The sequence below is a fragment of the Rhincodon typus genome, chromosome 39 (assembly GCF_021869965.1).
Source record: "Rhincodon typus isolate 14 chromosome 39, sRhiTyp1.1, whole genome shotgun sequence".
NCBI classification, from domain to species: Eukaryota; Metazoa; Chordata; class Chondrichthyes; order Orectolobiformes; family Rhincodontidae; genus Rhincodon; species Rhincodon typus.
In genome coordinates, this window is record NC_063370.1 from 13,585,845 (window position 1) to 13,610,262 (window position 24,418).

General features: G+C 40.2%; 1 protein-coding gene across 1 annotated transcript in view; it reads left to right on the forward strand.

Moving 5' to 3' along the window:
• Positions 1-24,418, forward strand: part of LOC109927309 (ryanodine receptor 1-like) — a 380,829-nt gene that overhangs the window by 131,919 nt on the left and 224,492 nt on the right. Inside the window, exons 31-39 of the mRNA XM_048618232.1 lie at positions 479-639; positions 6,014-6,176; positions 14,124-14,210; positions 15,046-15,272; positions 16,014-16,662; positions 16,705-16,896; positions 18,071-18,271; positions 20,620-20,731; positions 21,315-21,458. Coding sequence (XP_048474189.1) covers positions 479-639; positions 6,014-6,176; positions 14,124-14,210; positions 15,046-15,272; positions 16,014-16,662; positions 16,705-16,896; positions 18,071-18,271; positions 20,620-20,731; positions 21,315-21,458 — 1,936 coding nt within the window. The remainder of the gene's footprint in view (positions 1-478; positions 640-6,013; positions 6,177-14,123; positions 14,211-15,045; positions 15,273-16,013; positions 16,663-16,704; positions 16,897-18,070; positions 18,272-20,619; positions 20,732-21,314; positions 21,459-24,418) is intronic.

Genomic DNA, 24,418 nt, shown 5'->3' on the forward strand with positions numbered 1-24,418 from the left:
ATTTGCTGCCCCTAGTTGCCCTGTGAGGGGTAGTGGCAGTGAGCCATTTGTGACAATTTACCACTGCATAGGTTTACAGAACTGTCACATGTGTTTGAATGCACATGATCTCATGGTGCAGTGATAGTGTACCTATCTCTGTGCCAGAAGTTCCTGGGTTCAAGTACCACTTATTCCAAAGGTGTGTCAGAACATGTCTGAACAGGTTGATTTAAGCAAAAATCTTTAAAGGTATCTGTGGAAGATATTAGCCAGTGTTTCCTGGTGTAATCCCACAAATTGTCGGATTTATTCAATTCGCTTTAATAACTCTGGTGCAAAGTGAGTGCAGTTGCTTGTCTACTGTATAGTAGATCTACTGTATCAATTGATACAGTACAGTAGATCATTCTATACCTCACCTATATGATAACAAACAGCTGTGACAAAGCCTAATCTGGTATTTCTTGTTTCTAATTTTGGTACTTTCTTTTGACAGTATTACTATTCTGTGAGAATATTTGCTGGACAGGAACCAGGAGGAGTGTGGGTTGGTTGGGTAACCCCTGACTTTCATCAACATGATGGCAATTTTGATCTAACTAAAGTTCGCACAGTAACTGTCTCAGTGGGAGATGATCAAGGCAAAGTCCATGACAGGTATTTAAGTTAGTATATTCAGTTTTTATAAATCAACTCATTTTAAACTACCAATACTTTGCGATTCATGATTTGCAAACAGATATAAATTTTAATCTCTTTTAGTCCCACCCCTTCTCAATGACTAGTTTGAATAAGTTACATATTTAATAACATGGAAAAGTTAAAATCAATGTCTATAATTGTTTCCTATAACATCTACTTTATTAGCACATTTTATACTTGGAGTAATTGTGTCATTGCACTACATTAGTAATGCAAGTGACAAATGATGTGAAATGATATAGCCAATTAAATGTCAAATTAATGTCTGAAGAAATGGAGATGTAATAAAATATTTGCCTGTTACTTTTAAAATTGATGAAAAGGTGAAAAAATTATGCTGTTGAAAAAATGTTACTCCAAGAAGACTATTTAACCAAATTTGAGAGCTATATATTGAGGAAAGAGGATTATTAATGGGATAATTAAAATGGCAAAGATCTGGATTATCAAAAAAGTTAGTACAATATTGAGAAACATTATAAACCAAAAATGCAAAACTTGTCTTATCATTTCTTAGAATTCCAACCATGAAACCTAAATAATGTATGAAAGTGCAGCATCTGATTAGAAAGTAGTTCTTTTCAGGCAGGAATTATGTACCCAGGTAAATGGATCCTTCTGGTAAACTCTTCCAATGGAATTGCAGAATTTTACTGCAACAATCTATGTTGAAAATGTAATCAATATTGCAGTATTATAGGTTCATTTGACCCGATGCAATAAAAAGGATATGAAAGAAGTGGAGCGTATGATGCGGTGATTTACATCAGATGATACCAGAAATGCGTAGGCCACTATATCTGGAAAGGATTAACAGACTGGGTTCCTTCTCTCTTGGAAAGAAAAGGACTGAGGATTGTCCTAATAGAAGTCTTTAAAATTGAAGTTTTGACAGTGGATGCAGGGAGAATGTTGTCTTCATAAGCCATCACTATAATATAACTACCAAGAAATCCAAAGAATGGTGAGAATGTGGGACTCATTACCGCAGGGAGTGGTTGAAGCGCATAACGTAGATGCAATTATTGGGAAATGGGTGAACATTTGAGGGAGAATAGAATTGCTGTAGTAGATTTTAGATGATGAAGAATGGAATGACGCTGGAGTGGAACATAGACCGTGGCTCATTTTCTGTGTTGTCTCGTGGGGCGTGGGTTTCACTGGCTGCCAGCATTTATTGGCCACCCTAGTTGTTTTTGAGAAGGTGGTGGTAAGCTGCCTTCTTGAACTGCTGCAGTCAGCTTTCTGTAGGTTGACGCACAGTGCCCTTAGGGAGGGAATTCCAGGATTTTTGACTCAGCGACAGTGAAGGAGCAGCAATTTTTTTAAAAATCATTCACAGGATGGGAATGTCTTTGGCCACACCAGTATTCATTGCCAACCTAATTGCCCAGAGAGCAGCTGAGAGTCAAATTGAATTCAAATCCCACCATCTGCCATGGTCCCCAGCAGCTTATCTAGGTCTCTGGATTATTAGCCTAATGGTAACACTACTAGGCTATCGCCTCCAAAAATGGTCAGTGACTTGGACGGCCATTTGCAGGTGACGGTATTCCCATCTACCTGTCGCCCTTGACCTTCTATATGGAAGTGGCTGTGCGTTTGGAAGCTGTTGTTGAAGGATCTTTGGTGCTTTTCTGTAGTGCATCTTGTAGATAGTACACACGGCTACATCTGAGCATCAGTAGTGGAGGGAGTGGATGCTTGTGGATGGGGTATCAATCAAGTGGGCTGCTTTTTCCTGGGTTGTGTCAAACGTCTTGAGTGTTGTTGGAGCTGTAGCCATCCAGGCAAGTGCGGAGTATTCCATCACACTCCTGAAAAGCCTTGTAGATGGTGGACAAGCATTGGAGAGTCAGGAGTTGTTACTTGCTGCAGTATTCTTAGCCTCTGACCTGTTCTTGTAGCCACTGTGTTTATGTTTCAAGTCAGGTTGAGTTTCTGGATCAATGGTAACCCTTAGGATGTTGATAGTGGGAGATTCAGTCATGAAAACACCATTGAATGTCAAGGACCAGTGGTTAGATTTGTCTCTCATTGGAGATGGTCATTTGCCTGACATTTGAGTTGTGCTGATGTTACTTGCAGCTTGTCACCCAAGCCTTGATATGTCCAGGTTTTATTGCATATAAACCTGGACTGCTTCAGTGTTTGAGGAGTGACAAATGGTGCTGAACATTGGGGATGTTTGTTGACGATTGCATACTTATGACCTTACGATGGAAGCAGCCAAAGATGTTTGGGTCTAGGACACTACCCTGAAGTTCTCCTGCAGAAGTGTCCTGCAGCTGAGATGACTGATCTCCAACAACCACAGCCATTTTCCTATGTTAGGCATGACTCCAACCAAGAATTTGCCCCCTCATGTCCCTTGAAACCATTCCAGTTTTGCTAGGGCTCCTTGATACCATCCTTGTTTAAATGTAGCCTTGGTATAAAGGACTGCTGCTGTCATGTCACGTACTTCTTGAGCTGAATGACCTATTTCTGTGCCGTATATTCTGTGTAATCCTGTATTTTACCAAGCATAGCACATTTTTTTAACGTTGATATTGTGCAATATTTACAAATTTTAAACACTTTGCATGTTATTTTTGAATGCAATCACTGGGATTTTAGCAGTTTAATCTATTGTACATTGAAGCACCACTTCAAGGATTTAAGACCATAAGATATAGGTGCAGAATTAGGCTATCCAGCCCATCAAGTCTCTTCTACCATTTGATCATGGTTGATCTGTTTCTCAGCTGCATTCCCCTGCCTTCTCCCTGTAACCTTGATCTGCTTACTAATCAAGAACCTGTCTATTTCTGTCTTAAATACACTCGATGACTAGGCCTCACTGCCCTCTGCGGCAATGAGTTCCACAGATTCACCACCCTCTGGCTAAAGAAATTTCTCCTCCTCTCTGTTCTTAATGGTCGTCCCTTAATTCTGAGACTGTGCCCTCAGGTCATAGTCTCTCCTATTGGTGGAAACATATCTCCACATCCAAGCCTCTCAGTATTCTGAAGTTTCAATGAAATCGTCCCTCATTCTTCTAATCTCTGAACTGTTCACTATCATTCATGAGAAACTCCTAATATCTAATGTCACCTCACAAGAGTTCAAACAAGTGCTTATAGTTTAAGTACTAGTAGTGGCTGAGCCGATGAGTTGGATCTACATAGAATCAAAGTGGCTTGAAGTTGACATTTGTAAATGAATATGTCGATAACCATTTCTAAGCTAGTAACTTTCTAACAAAGAAAAGCGAGCAGCATGATGGCTCAGTGGTTCGCACTGCAATCTCAAAGCGCCAGTGATCTGGGTTCGATTCTACCTTTGGGCAACTGTCTGTGTGGAGTTTTTGTGCATTCGCCCTCTGGGTCCTCCAGTTTGCACCTTCCCTGATGGTCCAGTGTTTAGGATTTGGTGCTCTCACCACTGCTGCCCAGGCTCGATTCCCAGTCAGGGAATATGAGTACTCCTCACTGGCGGCACAGTGGCTCAGTATGGGCAGCATGGTGGCTTGGTAGTTAGCACTGCTGTCTCAGCGCCAGAGACCCAGGTTCATTTCCACCCTTGGGCGACTGTCTGTGTGGAGTTTGCACATTGTCCCCATATTTGCGTGGGTTTCCTCCCACAGTCCAAAGATGTGCAGGTTAGGTGGATTGGCCATGCTAAATTGCCCATAGTGTCCAGGGATGTGTAGGTTAGGTGGATTAGCCATAGGAAATGCAGGGTTACAGAAATAAGGTAGGTGGGAGAGTCTGAGAGTCAGTGTGGACTTATGGGGCCGACTGGCCTGTTTCCACACTGGAGGGATTCTGTGATTCTATGAAGAGCAGATTGACATATTGAACAGATTGTTTGTTTGTTTGTTTGTTTGTTTGTTTGTTTCTTACAGTTAGAATTTATGGCAGGAAAGGATCCTTTATTCTTTTTCAGAATACTGCACAGCTAAACTACAATGCAAAACATAGAATCACAGAATCCTTACAGTGTGGAAACAGGCCCTTCAGCCCAACAAGTCTAGACTGACCCTCAGAGTATCCCATCTAGACCCATCCCCCATAACCCACCTAAGCTACACATCCCTGAACACTATGAGCAACTTAGCATGGCCAATCCACCTAGCCCGCACATCTTTGGACTAATGGAGAAAACCAGAGTGCCCAGAGGAAACCCACACGGACATGGGGAAACTGTGCAAACTACACACAGACAGTTGCCCGAGGATGGAATTGAACTCTGGTCCCTGGCGCTGTGAGGCAGCAGCGCTAACCACTGAGCCACTGTGCCACCCCTTTTTACTTAAAACATAATCTGATGTGGGCAATGTACTTAACCATATACTATTTCATTATTGTCTCACTGTGTGCAAGGTTCTGGAAGTAGATTTTCTTTGCTGCAGACGTGTATAGGTTGAAAGGGATGGAGACCACCGAAATTAGTTTGTACTATTTATTTTCAATCCAACTCTCTGGCCAACAGACAGTGCATTCACAACAGAAGTGTAACATCAGTTTGAAGCAGTTTCATTTTGCATTATAATGCAGCTGTAGTGTAAATGCATGACTTGACAATCGAGAAGTGAGTGTCTCTGGGACTGGTCCTCTCACTACTTCCATTTTGTGGAGGTGGAGGTGGAGGTGCCGGTGTTGGACTGGGATGAACAAGGTCAGAAATCACACAGCACCAAGTTATAGTCCAACAGGTTTATTTGAAAACACAAGCTTTTGGAGCCTTGCTCCCCCTTCAGGTGTTAGTGAGGTGGTATCAGACACAGAATTTGTAAGTAAAAGATCAACGGTTCACAGCACAGATGAGGATGTATTAAAGAAACCTAAGATGCTGTTAAATCTTTAATCAGTTAAAAGATTTTAATTGTTTAATATGTATATGTAAATTCCCAAGTTGCTTTCAAGTCACTGCCCTGACAGAACTAAAGGTTTTTCACTGTAAAAAAGAGGTGACATTTTAGGTCAGACAATGCATGTTAGGTGTGAGGCCTTGTTTAGAATCTGTTTGTGTTTTGGTTTGGAGTCAGATTGGTTTTATTTCTCAAGTAGGAATTTATCAAACACCACATTGACTGTCTATTAATTGTGTGCTTTTTGAACAAAATAGAATGTATCTGCTAACACAAATTCACCCTATAGATTCGTGTGTGTGTGGTGTGTGTTTCATTTTGGAATTGGTTCAGACCTTTACTACAATTTTTGTGTCAAATTTAGTTTCTTAATGCTTAAATGTGTGGCCATTCAATGTATTGTAATACTGGTGTTCATTTTTGCAGCAATATCAGTATATTTTTGTACTGTTGACACATTTGTTCTCTCTACAGTATCAAGCGCAGCAACTGTTACATGGTTTGGGGAGGTGAATTTAGCAATTCCCAGCAAGCGAGCCGCAGTAATGTTGATCTGGAGGTTGGCTGCCTTGTTGATTTAGCTACTGGTCTCATGACGTTCACTGCTAATGGAAAAGACATCAACACCTATTACCAGGTAGGACAGTCTTTTGCCAAGTGGTAGATAACCCACTCAAGAGACAAGTGAATAGTTAGGAACATAATAACAGGACCAGACCAATCAGTCCCTTGAACCTGCTCTGCTACAATGTAAAATCGTGACTGATGTGTTTTTATTCCTGTACCGCTGACCTTGGCTCTGTTTTTATATCCTTGTCCAAGAAAAAAGGATTGAATTTATATTTAAAATTACAAATTGAGTTACTATTTCTTTTGTTGGAAAATAGATTGAAGAAATTGGGACTCTTTCTTGGAGAAGAGAAGGCTGAGAGGCAAACTGAAAAAAAGTATTCAAAAACAGGCCTATACAGAGCAGATAGATAGAGAGAAACTCATGATTAACTGAAGAATGAGAGGGCACAAATTTAAAGTAATGAATAAAAGAAACAAAAAGTGATACGAGGGAAATGTTTTAATGCAACAAGGATATTGGATGATTGTTTGAATATAAATAATGTGCAAGGGTGTGGGATTGGCACAAGGTAATGAATTTCATTTGAAGAACTGGTTTGAATGGCCTCCTCCTGCACTGTTACACTGTTGTGATTCTGGTTAGGATCTGGAATGTACTGCCAATGTATATGGTAGAAGCCCTTTAAATCAAGGTATTCAAGAAGGAATAGATAATTACTTGAAAAGGAAGAATGCACAGGGTCATGGGGAGAAAGTAGGACAATGCCACGAAGTGATCTGGTTATTTGGAAGGTCAGCATAGCCACGAAAGAACAAATAACCTTCTCGCTGTAATACTTCAGTGATTCTGAATTTTTCACATCTATAAGCCTTTACAGAAAGAGTTATTTCCTAACTTGAAACAGCCTGACTCTAATTTAAGGCTATATTGCCTTGTGCTAGGCACCTCCACCAGTGGATAATACCACGGCCACATGAGCAGGCCAGAGAGTGGGAAATCTAACTGAGCAATTCTCCTTTTGACACTCCAAAACCTGTCTACACTGACTAGGCAGGATTTGATGGAATTGTGTCCATTTGCCTGAATGAGTGCAGCCAAACAACCCTAATTATCCAAGGCAGAGCAGCCAGCATGATTTGCAACCCAACCACCATCATCCAAGATGCTGTCCTTCAACAACCAATGCACAATGGCAACAGTATTTACCCTATTACTGGACACAATGCAACAATTAAGGCTTCTTCAATCACACTTTTCAATCTTAGGGAGCTGGGGAAAGGTAGCCCATTCAAGGACAAAGGAGAGAATGTATGTGTGGAGCCAGAAGCATTAGGTGAGGTCTTAACTGAATACTTTGTGTGGTATTCACCAAAGAGAAGGAATTGGTAGAGGATGATGTCAGGGAAGGGAGTGATGAATCTCTAAGCCAAGTTGTTATGAAAAAGGAAGAGGTGATATATGTCTTAAAATGTATTAAGTTAGATAAGTCCCCAGGTCCTAATGGGACCTATCCCAGACTATTAAGGGAGGCAAGAGAACAAATTACCGGAGCATTGACAGACATCTGTGAATCCTCTTTGGCCACAGCTGAGGTCCGAGAGGACTGGAGAATAGCTACTGCTGTCTCATTGCTTATAAAGGGTAACAGGGATAGTCCAGGAAATTACAGGCCTGTGCGCCTCACGTCAGTGGTAGGGAAATTATTGGAAAAGATTCCTAGCGACAAGATTTATAAGCACTTAGAAGGACTGATTAGCAATAAACAGTATGGTTTTGTGCGGAGGAGTTCGTGCCTCGCTAACTTGATTGAGTTTTTTGAGGAGGTGACGAAGATAATTGATGAGGGAAAAGCAGTTGATGTTGTCTACATGGAATTCAATGAAGCCTTTGATAAGGTCCCTCATGGCAGACTGGTACAAAGTGAAGTCGCTTGATATTGGAGTAAGTTGGCAAGATGAATACAGAACCAGTTTAGTTATAGGAGACAGAGGGTAGCAGTTGAAGGATGCTTTTTGGAATGGAGGGCTGTGACTCGTGCTGTTACATAAGGATCAGTGCTAGGAGCTCTGCTGTTTGTGATATAGATAAATCATGTGGGGGAAAACGTATCTGGCCTAATTAGAAGTTTGTGGGCAGTACAAAGATTGATAGTGTTGCGGATAGTGAGGAGGATTGTCAGAGGATACAGCTGAATATAGATCAGTTAGAGGCATGGGCAGAAAAATGGCAGATGGAGTTTAATCCGGACAAATGTGAGGTGATGCATTTTGGGAGGTCAAGTACAAGAGGAAAATATACAGTGAATGACAGAACCCTTAGGAGTATTGACATACAGAGAGATCTGGGTGTGCAGGTCCATAGATCACTGAAGATGGCAGCACAGATAGATAAGGTTGTAAAAGGAAAGGCTTCAGGCATGCTTGCCTTCATTGGAAGGATTATTGAGTATAAGGATAGATAAGTTATGCTGCAGCTTTATAGAACTTTAGTTAGGCTGCACTTACAATATTGCGTATTGTTCTAGTCACCACACTACTGGAAGGATGTGGTTGATTTGGAGAGGGTACAGAAAAGGTTGACTAGAATGTTGCCTGGTACGGGGGAATTTTAGCTATGAAGTAAAGTTGGATAGACTGGGTTTGTTTTCACGGGAATGCAGGAGATTGAGGGGCAACCTGACTGAAGTTTAGAAGATTGTGAATGGCATGGATAGAGTGGAAAGTATGAGGCTTTTTCACAGGGTGGAGGGGTCTATTACTAGGGGACACAGGTTCAAGGTGCGAGGGGGGGAAGTTTTAAAAGAGATGTGCGAGGCACCTTTTTCACACAAAGGGTGGTGAGTGCCAGGAACACGCTGCCAGAGGAGTTGGTGGAAGCAGACATAATAGCAGACCTGTTCCTGTCTGTATTGTTCTTTGTTCTTTATCGTGTAAGCCCTTCCACCTAGAGAGAAAAGAGCAGCAGACATGTGGAAGCAAATTCCCAACCAAGCCACAATCTTCGCTTGGAACAATATTGACTGTTCTTCACTGTCACCAAGTTTGAGTGTAATCACATGACATTGACTGCAGTAGTTCAAGAAAGCAAATTTTGTATCCCATCCTGTGAAAGAAAAATATATTCAGCTATTTTCAGAACCAGAATGTTTCTGTCATCAAATTGGCTTTCTACTGAGTCTGAAGTCTAACAGCTATTTAGAAATGGCCTGCCAGTAGCGAGCCTGTGGACCAATGGAACCTCTTCTCAAGTTCCAGTGAAGGAACCATAAGGATGAAAAGACCCTGGCCGCTGTTAATCTTGTAGAGGAGTGCACATATAGCCCTATGATGCTGCTTGGCCTGCTGTGTTCATCCAGCCCTGCACCTTGTTGTCTCGGATTCTCCAGCATCTGCAGTTCCTACTATCTCTGATTCAATTTTAGCCCTAATAGTTTTCATTCTTACAAACCTTGAGTGGATTCCTTTTTCAGCCATCCTCATCTCCTTTTAGCCTCCGCTTCAGCCTACCTCTCCCAGCGAGGCTGTTGGTTGACCACTGTGATGAGATATCTATCTAACTGGGCCTCCCACCTTGCTGTTCTTCTGTTGTACTTAACTCACATCGCCCATAAAATCGCACTGGGGCAATGGATGTCAGATGTCAGTGTGCTCAGGAATCAGAAACGAGCCTCATCGTTGGGTCCCTTATGTTTCTGCAGAAGTGCTTCCCCACTTGACACTTTTTCCAAATTTAATGGCCTCCTATGTGGGGTTTAATGAAGTGCATAGTTGAAGTCCGTGACCTGTGGACAGTTCCTTTCTACTACTTTAGCCTATTTGTTAAATTACTCATGACTGTTACATTTTCAATAATTCGCTCTCCCTTTTTCTTAAAAACCTGTCTTTTATTTTTAAACCATGTATATAGTTGTTGTCCTCATTTTACCGAACTTTGTCTCTCTTCCCTCCAATGTGAAGTGTCTTAAGGCATATTGTTATCTTTGTTATATATTATGTGGAGAAGGAGGTGTTATGAACTAGTAGTCACAAGGTCCAGGCTAATGCTTTGGGGAAATGGTTTCAGATCCCACCACAGCAGGTGATGGAATTCAAATTTAATTCATAAATTTGGAATTGTAAGCTTGTCTCAGTAATGATGACTGTGACATTGTCCTCAGTTGGAAAATCTGGTTCATTTATGTATTTCGAGAAGAAAAAAAATTGGCTTCTTACATGTTCTGGTCTATATGTGACTCCAGATCCACAATAACACAATGAACTGTTAAACTACCCTCTGAAATGCACTAGCAACCCAGTCTGTTCAATGGAAATTAGTGAAGGGCAATGATGATATTACATGAGTGAATAAATAATAAAACACCACTCTGCAAGGTTGGTTTTGGCTGGAGTAGCTGTGATCCTGTGCTGCAAATTATATCAGAGTAACTTGTGCTACTGAAGCATCACTGCTCGATGTTTAAAGAAAACAAGCAAAGCTACTCAGATCAGGTTTTTTTCGAGTTAGAAACTCAAACACCTGCTCGAGTTAGAGTCAAACAGCACAAAAACAGACCCTTCGGTCCAACCTGTCCACATTGACCAGACATCTCAATCTGACCTAGTCCCATTTGCCAGCCTTTGGCCCAAATCCCTCTAAATCCTTCCTATTCATGTACACATCTAGATGCCTTTTAAATGCTGTAATTGTACCCACTTCCGCCACTTCCTCTGGCAACTCAATCCATACATGCACCACCCTCTGCGTGAAAAAGTTACTCCTCAGGTCCCTTTTTAAATCTTTCCCCTCTCACCTTAAACCTGTGCCCTCTAATTTTGGCCTCCCACATCCTAGGAAAAAACCTTGGCTAGTCACTCTATCCATGCTCCTCATGATTTTTATAAACCTCTATAAGGTCACCCTTCAGCCTCCGAGAGGAAAACTCCCAGCTTATTCAGCCTGTCCCTATAACTCGAATGCTCCAGTTCCAGCAGTATTCTTCTAGATGTTGTCTGCACCCCATCAAGATTATCAACATCCTTCTTGTAGAAGGATGATCAGAATTGTAAGCAGTATTCTAAACGTGGCCTCGCCAATGACCTGTACAACTGCAACATGATGTCCCAGCTCCCATACTCAAATGTTCTGATTATTATAATTCCCTGAGCTGAGTTTGAAAGGATGGAGCCCTAGTAATTGGGACACAACATTTTGCTAAGATGTAGTAGCTTATATCTAATACTATGTGTTAAGATTATATCAGTGTTTCAGACAAGCAAATTGATCATTTCACCGTAAACTCTATTCAAGGGGTTAAACATCAGGACCTCAGAATATTGGGGCGGAGTATAAAGTAAATTCAACACTCTTATTTACAAAATATTAGGATGAAAGTTTATAATGCCAGTGTGTTTGAGGGTACTCATCTATTTTACAGCTTTCATACGATTTACGTATGTGAATGCATTCCAAAAACATGTAAATTGGGTAAATTAAATTGACAGAGAAAGCTAGGAGGAAGACTTCATAGAATCTGTCCAAGACCAGACCCTAGAACAAGATGCATGCATCAAACCAGGGATTTGGATATTTTGGATAGTTTAATGAATAATGAGGCAGATTTAATAAATGATCTCAAAGTAAAAGATCCACTAGGAAAGAGTGAACATAATATGGTAGGTTTTAACATTCAGTTTAGTCTGAGAAACTTGGATCGAAACAACTGTGCTAAACTGAAGTTAGGATAATTACAAAGGCATGAGGACACAGTTGGCTGGAGTGGATGAGGACAGGAATTTAGCAGTAAAGATAGTTGATGATCAATGGCAGATATTTAAGAAAACAGTTCATGACTCACAACAATATGTCCCAATGAGAAAGGAGAATTCTATGAAGGGGATTAAACAAACCATGATTAAACAAAGAAGCTAAAAACAATATTAAATTGAAAGAAACAAAACATACAAAGAGGCAAAGATTAGTGATCATCCAGAGCATTGGAAGAATTTTTCCAGCGAACAAAAGATGATCAAAAAAAACTTCTGAGGATAAATTGGCAAGTATTATTAAAACAGGAAGTAAGAGCTTATATAACAATGAGGAACCAAGAACTAGCAGGGAAGTTGAATAAATACTTTGCATGAGTCTTCATGGTGGAAGATACTGGCATTCCAAGAATACTAAATAATTGAGGAGTAAAAATGGGAGATGAACTCAGTACAATAAGTATCAATAGAGAGAAAAGTACTAGAGAATAAAGGCTGATCCATCCCCAAACCGGGTGGGTTGCATCTTCATTGAAAAAGGGAGACGAGAAAACCAGGTAACCCAAGGCCAGTTAACTTGATGCCTGTAATTGGGGCAGTGTTAGCGTATGATAAGAATGTGATAGCTGAGCATTTAGAAATGCATAATGTGATGAAGTATCATCAGCATGGCTTCAAGAAGGGGAAATCATGACAAACAAAGTTACTAGAGTTCTTTGAGGAGGTAACAAGCAGGATAGATAAAGGGAAGTAGTATATGTAATATATTTGGATTTTCAGAAGCAGATATCTGAACATGGGACGGGGAGATTGACCTGGAGAGAGGAGGGAAGAGGGCCCAGAAGTGGGAAGGGTTCGATGAGAAGGGACAAAGAGCCGGGAGGCCTATTCTCTTTTGTCTACTTTGTTCAGCGATTTCTTCCTCTTTCTCCACCCCACCTTTCCTTGGCTCCTGATCTCTCCCTCCCTCTGACCATGTTCCCTGTCACCACTACCGCACCCTGCATTCCCCAAAAAGCTTCTTGTAAGGATGTACAGTCATGTATTAATGACGTGGATGTGGGAAGTGAATGTACAACCATCAAAAAAAACTGAAAGAACTGCGGATGCTGTAAATCAGGAACAAAAACAGAAGTTGCTGGAAAAGCTAAGAAAAAAATCAGTGTTAATGTTTCGGGTCCGGTGACCCTTCCTCAGAACAATTCTGAGAAAGGGTCACCGGACCCAAAAGGTTAAATCTGATTTTTTTCTTCACATATGCTGCTGGACGTGCTGAGCTTTTCCAGCAACTTCTGTTTTTGTACAATTGTCAAGTTTGCAGATAGCACAAAGATAGGGTTGGGGGTGTAAGTAGTGGAGATGATTCAAGATATTGACAGGTTAAGTGAGTGAGTAAAACTTGGCAATTGGAATACAATGTGGGAGAATGTGAGGGTATGCACTTTTGCAGGAAGAACATGAGAGCTGAATATTAAATGGAGAAAGAATTTGGAAAGCTGCAGTGCAGAGATTTTGGTGACCCTTGAGCAATGAACACAAAAAGCTAGTATATATGTTCAGCAGGTAATGAGGGAGACAAATGAAATGTTGGCCTTTATTTCAAATGGAATAGAATTTAAAAATAGGAAGTCATGCTAGAACTAGACTAAGCATTGTTAGAACACAAAATACTGTGAACAGTTTTTCTCCCCTTATGTAAGAAAAGATACTGGCATTGGAGACAGTCCAGAGAAGATTCACAAAGTTGATCCTGGCTTTTCTTATGGGGAAGAGATTGAATAGGTAGGCCTGTATTCGTTAGTGTTTAGAAGAATGAGGTGACCTTTATTGAAGAGGTTTGACAGTGTAGTTGCAGCGAGGTTGTTTTCCATTATAGGAGAGTCTAGAACCAGAGGGCATATATATGAGTAAGGGATTGTCCACTTAAGACGTTTGAAGAGGAATTTTATCTCTCAGATGGTATTGAATCTGTGGAATTCTATACTGCTGAGGGCTATTGAAGCAAGGTCATTAAGTATATTCAAGGCAGAGTTAGACAGATTTTTAATCAGCAAAGGAATTGAGGGTCATGGTGAAAAAGCAGGAAAGTTGAGTTGAGGGTAATCAGATTAGCCATGATCTCATTGAATGTTGGAGTACACTCTGGCTGAATGGCCTAATTCTGCACCTGCCTCTTTTAGTCTTCTTAAACGGATATCTATTTTTACTTTGTCAGACTTCAGCTGCACGTGTTTTAATGCTGTTTGCTTCACTTTAATATGTTTCATAGGTTGAACCAAGTAAGAAGTTATTCCCTGCAGTCTTTGTTCAGCCTTCCAGCCAGAATATGTTCCAATTTGAGCTTGGAAAGCTGAAGGTATGTGTGACATTGGGTTATAGGACGCGCACATAGCATTACATAGTTGATCTTCGTCTCAAATTATTATTTCTGTTTTTCTTCAAAAAACAGTGTCAGGACCATTAATAATTCGGAACCTGCTCCGTGTATGAGCAGGATTTTTACTTTGAGGCTGGAGCACTGATGTCAGGCTGATGTCACTGGCTCATGACTAACAGGTTTTGTTAGATTAATTACAACCAGAGAGCCTGTGGCTGCAGCTGCAGCCATTTTCCTGCATTGACAGCAAGGGAAAGGAGTCTTAAAGTATCTCAGGAGCCTTGGCCTGCATGAGTCGGCTGCCAAGAAACTGCTTCCTTTCCCCGGTTGTAACATAACCTCGTTAACGTCCTTAACCAGCATGCATCCCAGTAGTGAGAAAGACTGGATTCCTTCTCTATTCCTGCCTCCAGTGGGCTTTCAAAATTCTGTCCATTCTTAGTTGTACACATCCTGCAAAATAAATACTGCAGATGCTGGAAATCTGAAACACTAACAGAACCTGTACTAAACAGTAAGTGGGCCAGTCAACATCTGTAAAGAAAGGAAAGTATTAAAGTTTCGCACAAAGACGTTCATTAGAGCTCAGAGGTATTGCAGATGATTGGCTTGTACATTGGTGAAGTAAATACATACACCACAAAAGAGAGCAGCAAATACAACTCTGCTATAAGTTTGTCTTTGTGTCCTTAAGATTGTGATTTCTAAGTAGCATGAATATACAGCCATGATATAACACCATTTACATAGAAAACTTTGTTCAAAGACTTGACCATGTGGCAATAATTATTTTTGCCGTTTTTGTATTTTACAGAATATTATGCCTATTTCAGCAGCTATGTTTAAGAGCGAGCGAAAGAACACCATCCCTCAGTGTCCTCCCAGACTTGACGTCCAAATGATCACACCAGTAGTATGGAGTCGGGTGCCTAATGATTTTTTGAAAGCGGAAACTGCACGGATCAGTGAACGGCATGGCTGGATGGTAGAATGCTCAGAACCACTTGTCATGATGGCACTGCATATTCCAGAGGAGAACAGGTTAGGAGCTAGAAAACAATTGTATTGTAGATGTGGAAAAATGGAATTAAAATATAAAAATGCCGGAAATAATCTCGGGTCAGGCAACATCTGTAGAGAGAGAAACTGAGTTAATGTACGGTATGCAATAGAGTTGATGGGGTTTCTCCCATTGGCAAGAGCTCCATATCACCTCTTTTAGGGTAAACCTGCTGCATTTTGAGCCACCTTAGACTTGGCAGGCCTTGCTACCAAATTCGCCACAAGGTAGACCATTAAAGTCCACCCAACATTTCAGGGTCTAACTGGGAGTTTTGTTGAACATCTATCAACCTGAAACATTAACATAGACTCATAGAGATGCACAGCATGGAAACAGACCCTTCTGTCCAACTCATCCATGTCGACCAGATATCCTAAAGTAATCTATTTCCATTTGCCAGCATTTGGTCCATATCCCTCTAAACACATCCTAATCATGTACCCATCTAGATGCCTTTTAAATGTTGTAATTGTACCAGCCTTCACCACTTTCTCTGGCAGTTTATTCCGTACACGCACCACAGATACTGCCTGACTAGCAGAATGTTTTTGTTAGAAAATAATTGTTCTGTAATCCATAAATAAAGGTAAAGAATTTGACTAAATGTATTTGATTGTCTGATTTTTGCACAACTGGATTTAGATTACTGTACCAGGTGTCACATTGCAGTCCCTTGGCTGAATGAATTTTAATGTTTGTATTTTAATATTTCCATGCAGGTGTATTGACATCTTGGAGCTTTCTGAACATAAAGACCTGTTGCAATTCCATTATCACACATTACTACTATATTGCGCAGTGTGTGCATTGGGCAACAACCGGGTTGCCCATGCCATATGTAGCCATGTTGATGAATTTCAGTTACTTTACACGATTGAGAACACCTATATACCAGGCCTCCTGCGAAGTGGCTATTATGATCTACTTATCAGTGTCCATCTAGAGTCAGCTAAACGATCGCGACTAATGATGAATAATGAGTTTATTGTCCCAATGACTGAAGAAACTAAACAAATTACATTGTTCCCAGGAGAGAGCAAGGTTTATGGCCTGCCTGGTGTAGGAGTTACCACATGCTTGAGACCACCTCTACATTTTGCCTCTTTATCTTTTGTTGGCACCAGTAATGATCGTTACCAGTTCAGTCCTGAGATCCCACTGGACATTCTCAAAAACAAAGCTATTAACATGCTGACAGAGGCTGTCCAAGATGGTGGGCAGCACACAAGGGATCCAGTGGGCGGAAGTGTGGAATTTCAGTTTGTGCCAGTACTCAAACTTGTCAGCACTCTCCTCATTATGGGGATCTTTGATGATGAAGACGTTAAGCACATACTTAAGATGATTGAACCTAATGTGTTTGCTGAGGTCAAGGAGGAAGTTGAAAAGATTGAGGATGAAAGTGCTAAGGATGAAGAAGTACCAACTGCTGAGGAAGAAGGGGAAGCAGAAGAAGCTGGAGAGAAAGGAGAGAAAGATGAACATGAAGAGGTAGAAGAGCCCAAAGAGGACAGGTCTGTGGAAGAAGGCGAAGAAACGAAGGAGGAAGAACTAGAGGAGGGACTTTTGCAGATGAAACTGCCCGAGTCTGTAAAATTACAAGTATGAAAAATCCATTTTCTTCTTTATAAATATATTTATTGAAATTAGTGGAGACCATTAGGCCTGCTCATTGTATAAAAGAAAATATAAAAAATTATTTTGTCCAAGAATAGTGAGTTGCTCCTCTTCTTTTAGCTTCTCCAGTTCAGGTCACCACATGCTTTTTGATAAACCTTCTCCATCTGTTCCACTCACCGACCTCCCCCTCCCCCTTTAGAGATACAAAAAAAGTAATGTCCAGAAAGCATGCAACTACAGCTATTTGCATGTTTCTCATCTCCTCTTTGTATGATGACTTTTCACATCCTTTCAGTAATATAGTTTACCAATCTAGTCTACCAATTTTAATTCAGTTGGAAATCAAAGGTTCTCAATGAGAACTTTTAAGATCCACCTCTAATAGACTTTCTTGCCTGGCACTTACATAGAAAACAGCAGTATCTGTTTCCTATCCTAACATATTTTATCTCTTTTTAAATGTTAGTATTATCGGAGAGAAATTCCTATTAATGTGATTCTGAGTTGGTGATTATCATGTGTAAAATTATACAATTAGTCCATGTTAGGTAACACTTCATCAGTCATGCTGTGTAAAGTCACTATAATAGTTGCTTCCATAGACCAGAAAGTAAATGAATTTAAACATTCACTCCCTCTGCCACCAACATACAGTGACAGTAGTGTGTACGATGTACACAACAAGATCACCAGAACTTCTTTGACTGCACCTTCTAAACTCTCAACCTCTACCAGCTAAAGGTACGAGGGCAGCAGGCATATTGGAACACCACCAGTTCAGGTTCCCTTCCATGCCAAACACCATCATGCGTTTGAACTATATGACCATTCCTGGCCTGTTGCTGAGTCAAAATCTTATTAACAGCAATGAGGATGTATCTATACCACACAGACTGCAACGGTTCAAAAAGTGGCTCACCACTACCTTCTGAATGGAATTGAGGAGTAGCAGTAAATATTGGTTTAGCACATGTCATCTACATCCTGTGGAAGAATAAGTTTTAAAAAGTGAAATACTTAATTCATGCTACAGTAATATTCTTAACAGCTTGTTTATTTTGTCAGATTATTAATTCACTAGAAATTGATACATTGTAATCGGAAGAAAAATGAAATGCAATTCCAGTTTCCTGACTAATCTTCTCCCTCCAAACAGATGTGCAAACTTTTGCAATTCTTCTGTGACTGTGAACTTCGACACCGAGTTGAATCAATTGCTTCGTTAGCTGATAAATTTATCAATAATATGCAAACAGATCAGAGGGAACGCTACCGAGAGCTCATGTTCTCTTTTAACATGTCCGCAGCCGAAACTGCCAGAAAAACCAGGGAATTCCGTTCACCCCCTCAAGAGCAGGTAAATCCTTTCTGGATTATACAACTGAAGTTAATGGGAAATAGTCAAAAATTTTAAACTATAGCTGAATGTATTTCCATGCATTGCATTTTTTTCAACTGAACAAAAGATTTCCTGGCACATTTCCTAATCAGTGCTATCTTGCCTGGTTTGAATATAAACTAAAGCTGGATGGTTGATTGGGGTACATTACTCATGATAACACCTCTACCAATCAGAGTCCACTTGCCAACCAATCAGCACTCTCTTACAATATAAATTGTTGTCCTCTTTGAGATTTGGCATTCTTGTGATTCTGTCCTGAGGAGTGCAGGATCAAAGGCTTTGTCAGTGTGCCTCATTTTTTCAGCAATATTCAGGTGTTCTGCTAACAAGCGCTATGAAAGGTAACACTGAGGATAAAGTGATTTTGATTTACAAAAGTCAATGCTTTTACAAGTCAACTTCACTCATTTGTGTCCAGTATTATCACTGTAATAGACACATTAATGTTCAGCTGTATTAGGCATCTAGTTGTTTTCGATTTCATATTTCCTGCTTTGAATGATTGCAGATTTTCACATATGAAAGTATCAAACTTTTTATGCTGAGTAATTTAAACTTGCTGTTCATATTATAAAATTTTAAGGTAATATGGTATGAACATCAAAACAGTTAGTGACTAAGGTATTACTATTTAAGATATCAAAGTGGATGATGGGCGTATTGGAGGAAGCAAAGCACAAATGTGATGTCCAAGGAACAAATGCAACTATGCTTTTCTAAAAAAAAAATTAAAATCTCTTTCAGTTGATCTTACAGTGATGAAACTAATTTATACAGCTGTGGTTGAGAGGCTGCCCTTTTTGAAATACTAGCCTGGTAGGGCTGTCTTGGGAATGCAGACTATTTAAGGTTACAGGTAGGGTGAGACATTGACAAAGTGCTGCAGAAACCCAGCACCCATGCAGAGCAAAACAGAGTTATGTTTCGAGTCTGATATGACTCTTCAGAAATGAAAAGTGCTGGAAAATGGTGGCTTTGGTGCTGTTGACAGAGGGGACAGTAAGCTGTGAATAGCATAAGAGCCACCACTTCCCAGCACTTTCATTTCTGAAGAAGGGTCCTTCATGCTCAAAACGTTAACTCTTTTCCTCTCTTCATAAATGCTTCCTCACCTGCTGAATTTCTCCAGCAATTTCTGTTTTTTGTTTCCAATTTCCAGCATTCACAGTATTTTGCATTTATTCAAGCAGGAAGCGTATTTAATGAGTTGGTCCTACTTAACAATCTGCTGTCTCAAATTTTTGACCAGAGTGTCAGGAGCGATGAGAATCACACCTTGTCACAGAATTACTGATGGATGGATGTATTTGGGGAATAGGTTACAATCCCTCAGATGCAGGACAGATCTACTCCTGAATTTATTTGTGCCCTTCTCCTTAAGGAATTTGTAACTGAAGTTGATGTACGGATGGTATTGTTATGCGTTATGAGAAATGAATGTTAATGCTGATGTACATGCTCATCCAAGTCTGACATCAACAGTCAATTGTTATTGGAACATAGGCACAGGAGTAGGCCATTCAGCCTGTCAAGCCAGCCCTGCCATTCAGTACATCATGACTGATTGAACACTTCAATGCCTTTTACTCATCCCATCCTCATAACCATGTACACCACTGGTAAACAGGAGTCTATCAATCTGTACCTTAAATGTACTCAAAGACTGAACCTCCACAGCCCTCTATGGTAGAGAATAGGAAAAGTTCACAACCCTCCAAGTAAATAAATTTTATCTCAGCTTGGACCTAAAGGCATCCCTTACATTTACATCGAGACTCGAAGAAGACAGGATTGAAAACTCTGCACCAGAATGCTGTAATCAGTATTCTATGCACTGGAATATTAACAGATAGCTTACAGGACTTAGAGTGAGAGAGAATTACTGTTAGATAACATAAAGATAGAGATGCAACAGATTTGGAGCAAGAGCAGTCTAGCTAGCTAGAGTAGCCTTGAGTGCAGTACGGACAATGAACACCCAGACCCCATGGTAGGGAATCACAATCCAAGGATGTACCAGTACCAGTGCAGCACAATATGTACATGGAGTGACTCGCTGATTATTTTAACTATACTAGAATACTTTTTCTATATACTTTAAACAAATTTAGAGATCTGTGATAGAATAAACGTAATCTTTTTAACAAATGAGCAGTGTACCCAAAATTAATTTACATATGGAATTTTCTGTATGGACAATACAGTGAATGTGACAAACTCTTTAGCCTGCTTCATTACTGATAATATATAATGAGTATTATTTTAAATTATTGTTCATGCTGGATTGTGTGCTTTCATTTTAGATTAACATGCTAATGAATTTTAAATTGGAGACAGATGAAGAGGAATGCCCTCTTTCAGATAATGTGAAAGATGTGCTGCTCAATTTCCACAGCAAACTTCTTACTCATTGTGGTAAGTATGAGACCACTGTAAATGGTTTGAAACCATTGACCTACAAAAACATGATTCAGACACTAGAATCAGTGCGATAATTATGTTGTAAGACTGGCATCCTTTTGAAACAGTACCATAATCGCTGCATGCCTGTGTCCCAGGAGCATTGTCCTGGGCTCCTTGTTTACCAGTCAGGCTATATTACCGTAATGTCATTACCTTCCACTTAGAACTATACCGCCATTGCTTCACTATCACTGGGTCAAAATCCTGGAACTCCCTCCCTGTCATCAGTAATGTGACCATGAAGCCATTTTTGATTGTAAAATCCATCTGGTTCATTAATGTCCTTTTTGTGGAGAGAGAACAATGCTATCCTTATCCTGTCTGGCCTACATGTGACTCCAAACCCATAGGAATGTGGTTGACACTGAAATGTCCTAACAATACAGAGTTAATCCAATACTGTTACATCTGATTCATCTATATTTTCCAAACCACAAAGATAAGGTCAAAAGATCCAAAATAATTCTTCCCATCTACAAAACTTAGATGCTAGGGTTTTCACACTCCTCTAAAGAAATATCATTTTACCTCACAGGTATTCAGATAGAAGAAGAGGAGGAAGAGGAAGAAACGGATACGTCGCTCAAAGGCCGCTTTCTAAATCTTGTTGAGAAAGTCAAGGGTTTAAGAAAGAAGAAAGAGGTTGAGGATACTCCAGCTGAAGAAGAGAAGATCCCCAGTGAGTATTAACAAAACTGCAGGAGAAGTATTGAGTCTTAGATGTGTTCCTGAACGTAAAAACAATCTTCAAGTGATACTATGAATTTTCAACTGTCACACTGTGGTGCTATCAGGAAGTCATCCAAAGCTTCTAAAGGATATCTTCACTATAACTGCCAAAAAGTTAGTTATGTGTAAGCATGTATTGGTTTAAAGTAATGCTGTGTCACTGCAAATCAGGGACTAAGCATTAGGGGATTATGAAATATTATTTTAAAGAAATGACTAAAGCTGGCAGCAGTTTCCTGGAGTGTTCAAATGGTTACCAACACGTAGCTAAACAGTTGATATCATATGAATACATCAAGAAAGTTATAAATGCCTTGTTACATTGTGGATATCTGTGCAGGCTGGTAACTATTTAAAAAGAAGATTGAATTTGCAGTTGTTAGCATTTTAAAGGGAGGAAGGAAGATCATTGACAAAAGAACACAACAAGCATTATTAATTTAACACTAGATATTGTTAGGCAAGCATTATTAATTTAACACTAGATATTGTTAGGACTTGTACTGGAAACAAAAATTCCAAACAAAGCTTTGCATATTCTACTTTTAATTTCAACAAAGAATTGTTTTTTAACTTTACAGACTCTGGAGTTTCCATGTAAATCTCCTAGAACCAAGCCAATATGTATCTTGGCTCCCAAGGGTTTACTTGTTATCTGTCGGGTTAAACTGGTTCTGTTAAAAGCATAAATAGGTAGTACATAAATTCATTGGAATTGGAAAAGGTATCCATGTGGGAAAGGATCCTTTAATTTTGCCTTGTCATAACAAACAGGAAGGGGGCAGCGTTCAACAGAGAGGAGGAGTCAGTTCCTCCCTCCTCACCTCTAACATGAATTGGGAACCCTCACTTGGGGACTGGTCATAACAGAGCAAAGAAGAAAATGGCAGTCTGTGTTCTAACATATTATTCTGTCACCATGCCAAGAAGTTGGATCATGTCCTCAATACTGTTTGCAGAGGAACTACTGGCTGCCTGAAATCTACTAAATTAGCTGACCGATATCTGCTTACTGATTTTGCTGCATCCATCATGAGGAGTCAAGTTTTATATCAAGAGTGGAATGGGCAAGCAGCTCAGTCACCCTCATTGCCATCCCTTCTAGGCATAGCCAGCAAGCAAGGCTTTTGAGAGGCAACTTCATATGCTGTATCCAGCAATTAAACTGTAACCTATAACAGCCAAAGGCGTGCAAGCTGTCCACTGATCCAGAAGAATCCCTCCCATTAGGAGCCATTGAAACTTAGTCTCTTGGCAGTTTCTCGGTTGCCTGAGGACTATTGTGAGCTGCTGCAAGGCCCTTATGTAGAAATAGAGATGTAACCAACAAATGCAGTTGACTACAATTATAAGGAGGCATCCTAAACAATGAAACATCTGAGAATTCACTCTCACTCTCACTGACATCCATGTAATCCTGGTGTCGTACTGTGGGAAAGGAAAGGTGTATGACACAAGAAGACCAGCAATAAGAATCAAAACATCCGTTAACTTTTCAAGATGATGCTTTTTATGAGAATTTTTAAGTTCTTGTAGTCTGGATTTTAATGCAAACAACAGGAAGGACTGACCACAAAATCAACAATATTCATTCCAGATTTGTAATTTTCAGCTGACATTTGTAGCCCACCTTAAACTGAGTGCTGCAATGAAAACTTGGAGGAGACTGTTCAAGATGCAAATATTGACATGTGTGCACATTCTTCCCTATTAGTGTTCAATTCAGAGAGGCAGTTTTTACACATAGAGTCAGAGAGATATATAGCACAAAACAAACCTTCAGTCCAACTCATCCATGCTGACCAGATATCCTACATAAATCTCATCCCATTTGGCCCATATCCCTCTAAACCCATCCTATTCATATACCCATCCAGATCCCTTTTAAATGTGGTAATCGTAGCAGCCTCCACCACTTCCTCTGGCAGCTCATTTCATACATGCACCACCTGCTTTGTGAAAAAGATACCCCTTAGGACCTTTTTTATATTTTTCCCCTCTCATCTTAAACCTATGCCCTCCAGTTTTGGACTCCCCACACAGCGAAAAGACTTGCCTATTTATCTTATCCATGCTCCTCATGATTTTATAAACATCTATTAGCTCACCTCTCAGCCTCCAATGATCCAGGGAAAACAACCCCAGCCTAGTCAGTCTCTCCTTATAGCTCAAACCCTCCAACCCTGGCAACATCCTTGTAAATCTTTTCAGAACTCTTTCCAGTTTCACAACATCCTTCCTATAGGAGGGAGGCCAGAATTGCACGCAGTACTCCAAAAGTGGCTGTGTAATAAGGCCAGTAAATTGTTCATTTAAAGATTTACTCCAATGAATGTAAGCATTAAAATAAAAAAAGGCACAAATTTTAACATTCTCCTTCTCTCTCACTCTCGCTCTCTTCTTACCCACCCCCAACTTTTGCCCTCTCCTCTTTCCTCCTACAAATGTGGTAGAAACTGTGTAGGCAAAGATAGTGAGAGGAAAAGGAGGCATTTGCATTCTCTTGTTGATCCACTTCCTCGCTAGTATTTTGAGTCAGGCAGTCATAGCAAGAAGTAGGGTCTGACTTAAAATATGCAGGCTGCATGCATTTCAGGACCACGATTGCTGTTATACTCTGAGATTCATGTAGAGATGCCAGGAGGGCAGTTTTGCCCTCAATCTTCTTAGATTAGTCGAAACCCAGAAGGCCGATTTTGAATTTTATTTTTCAGATTTCCTTGTGAGACCAGCAAGAATGCTGCTCAAAGAAATGTCGAAAGGGAGCTCTAGGCATCTTTCTCTCACTCTCTGTCACTGTCTCTCTCTGTCGCTCTCTCTGTCTCTTTCTCTCTCTTTCTTTCTCTTTCTCTTTCTTTCTCTTTCTCTTTCTTTCTCTTTCTCTTTCTTTCTCTTTCTCTTTCTTTCTCT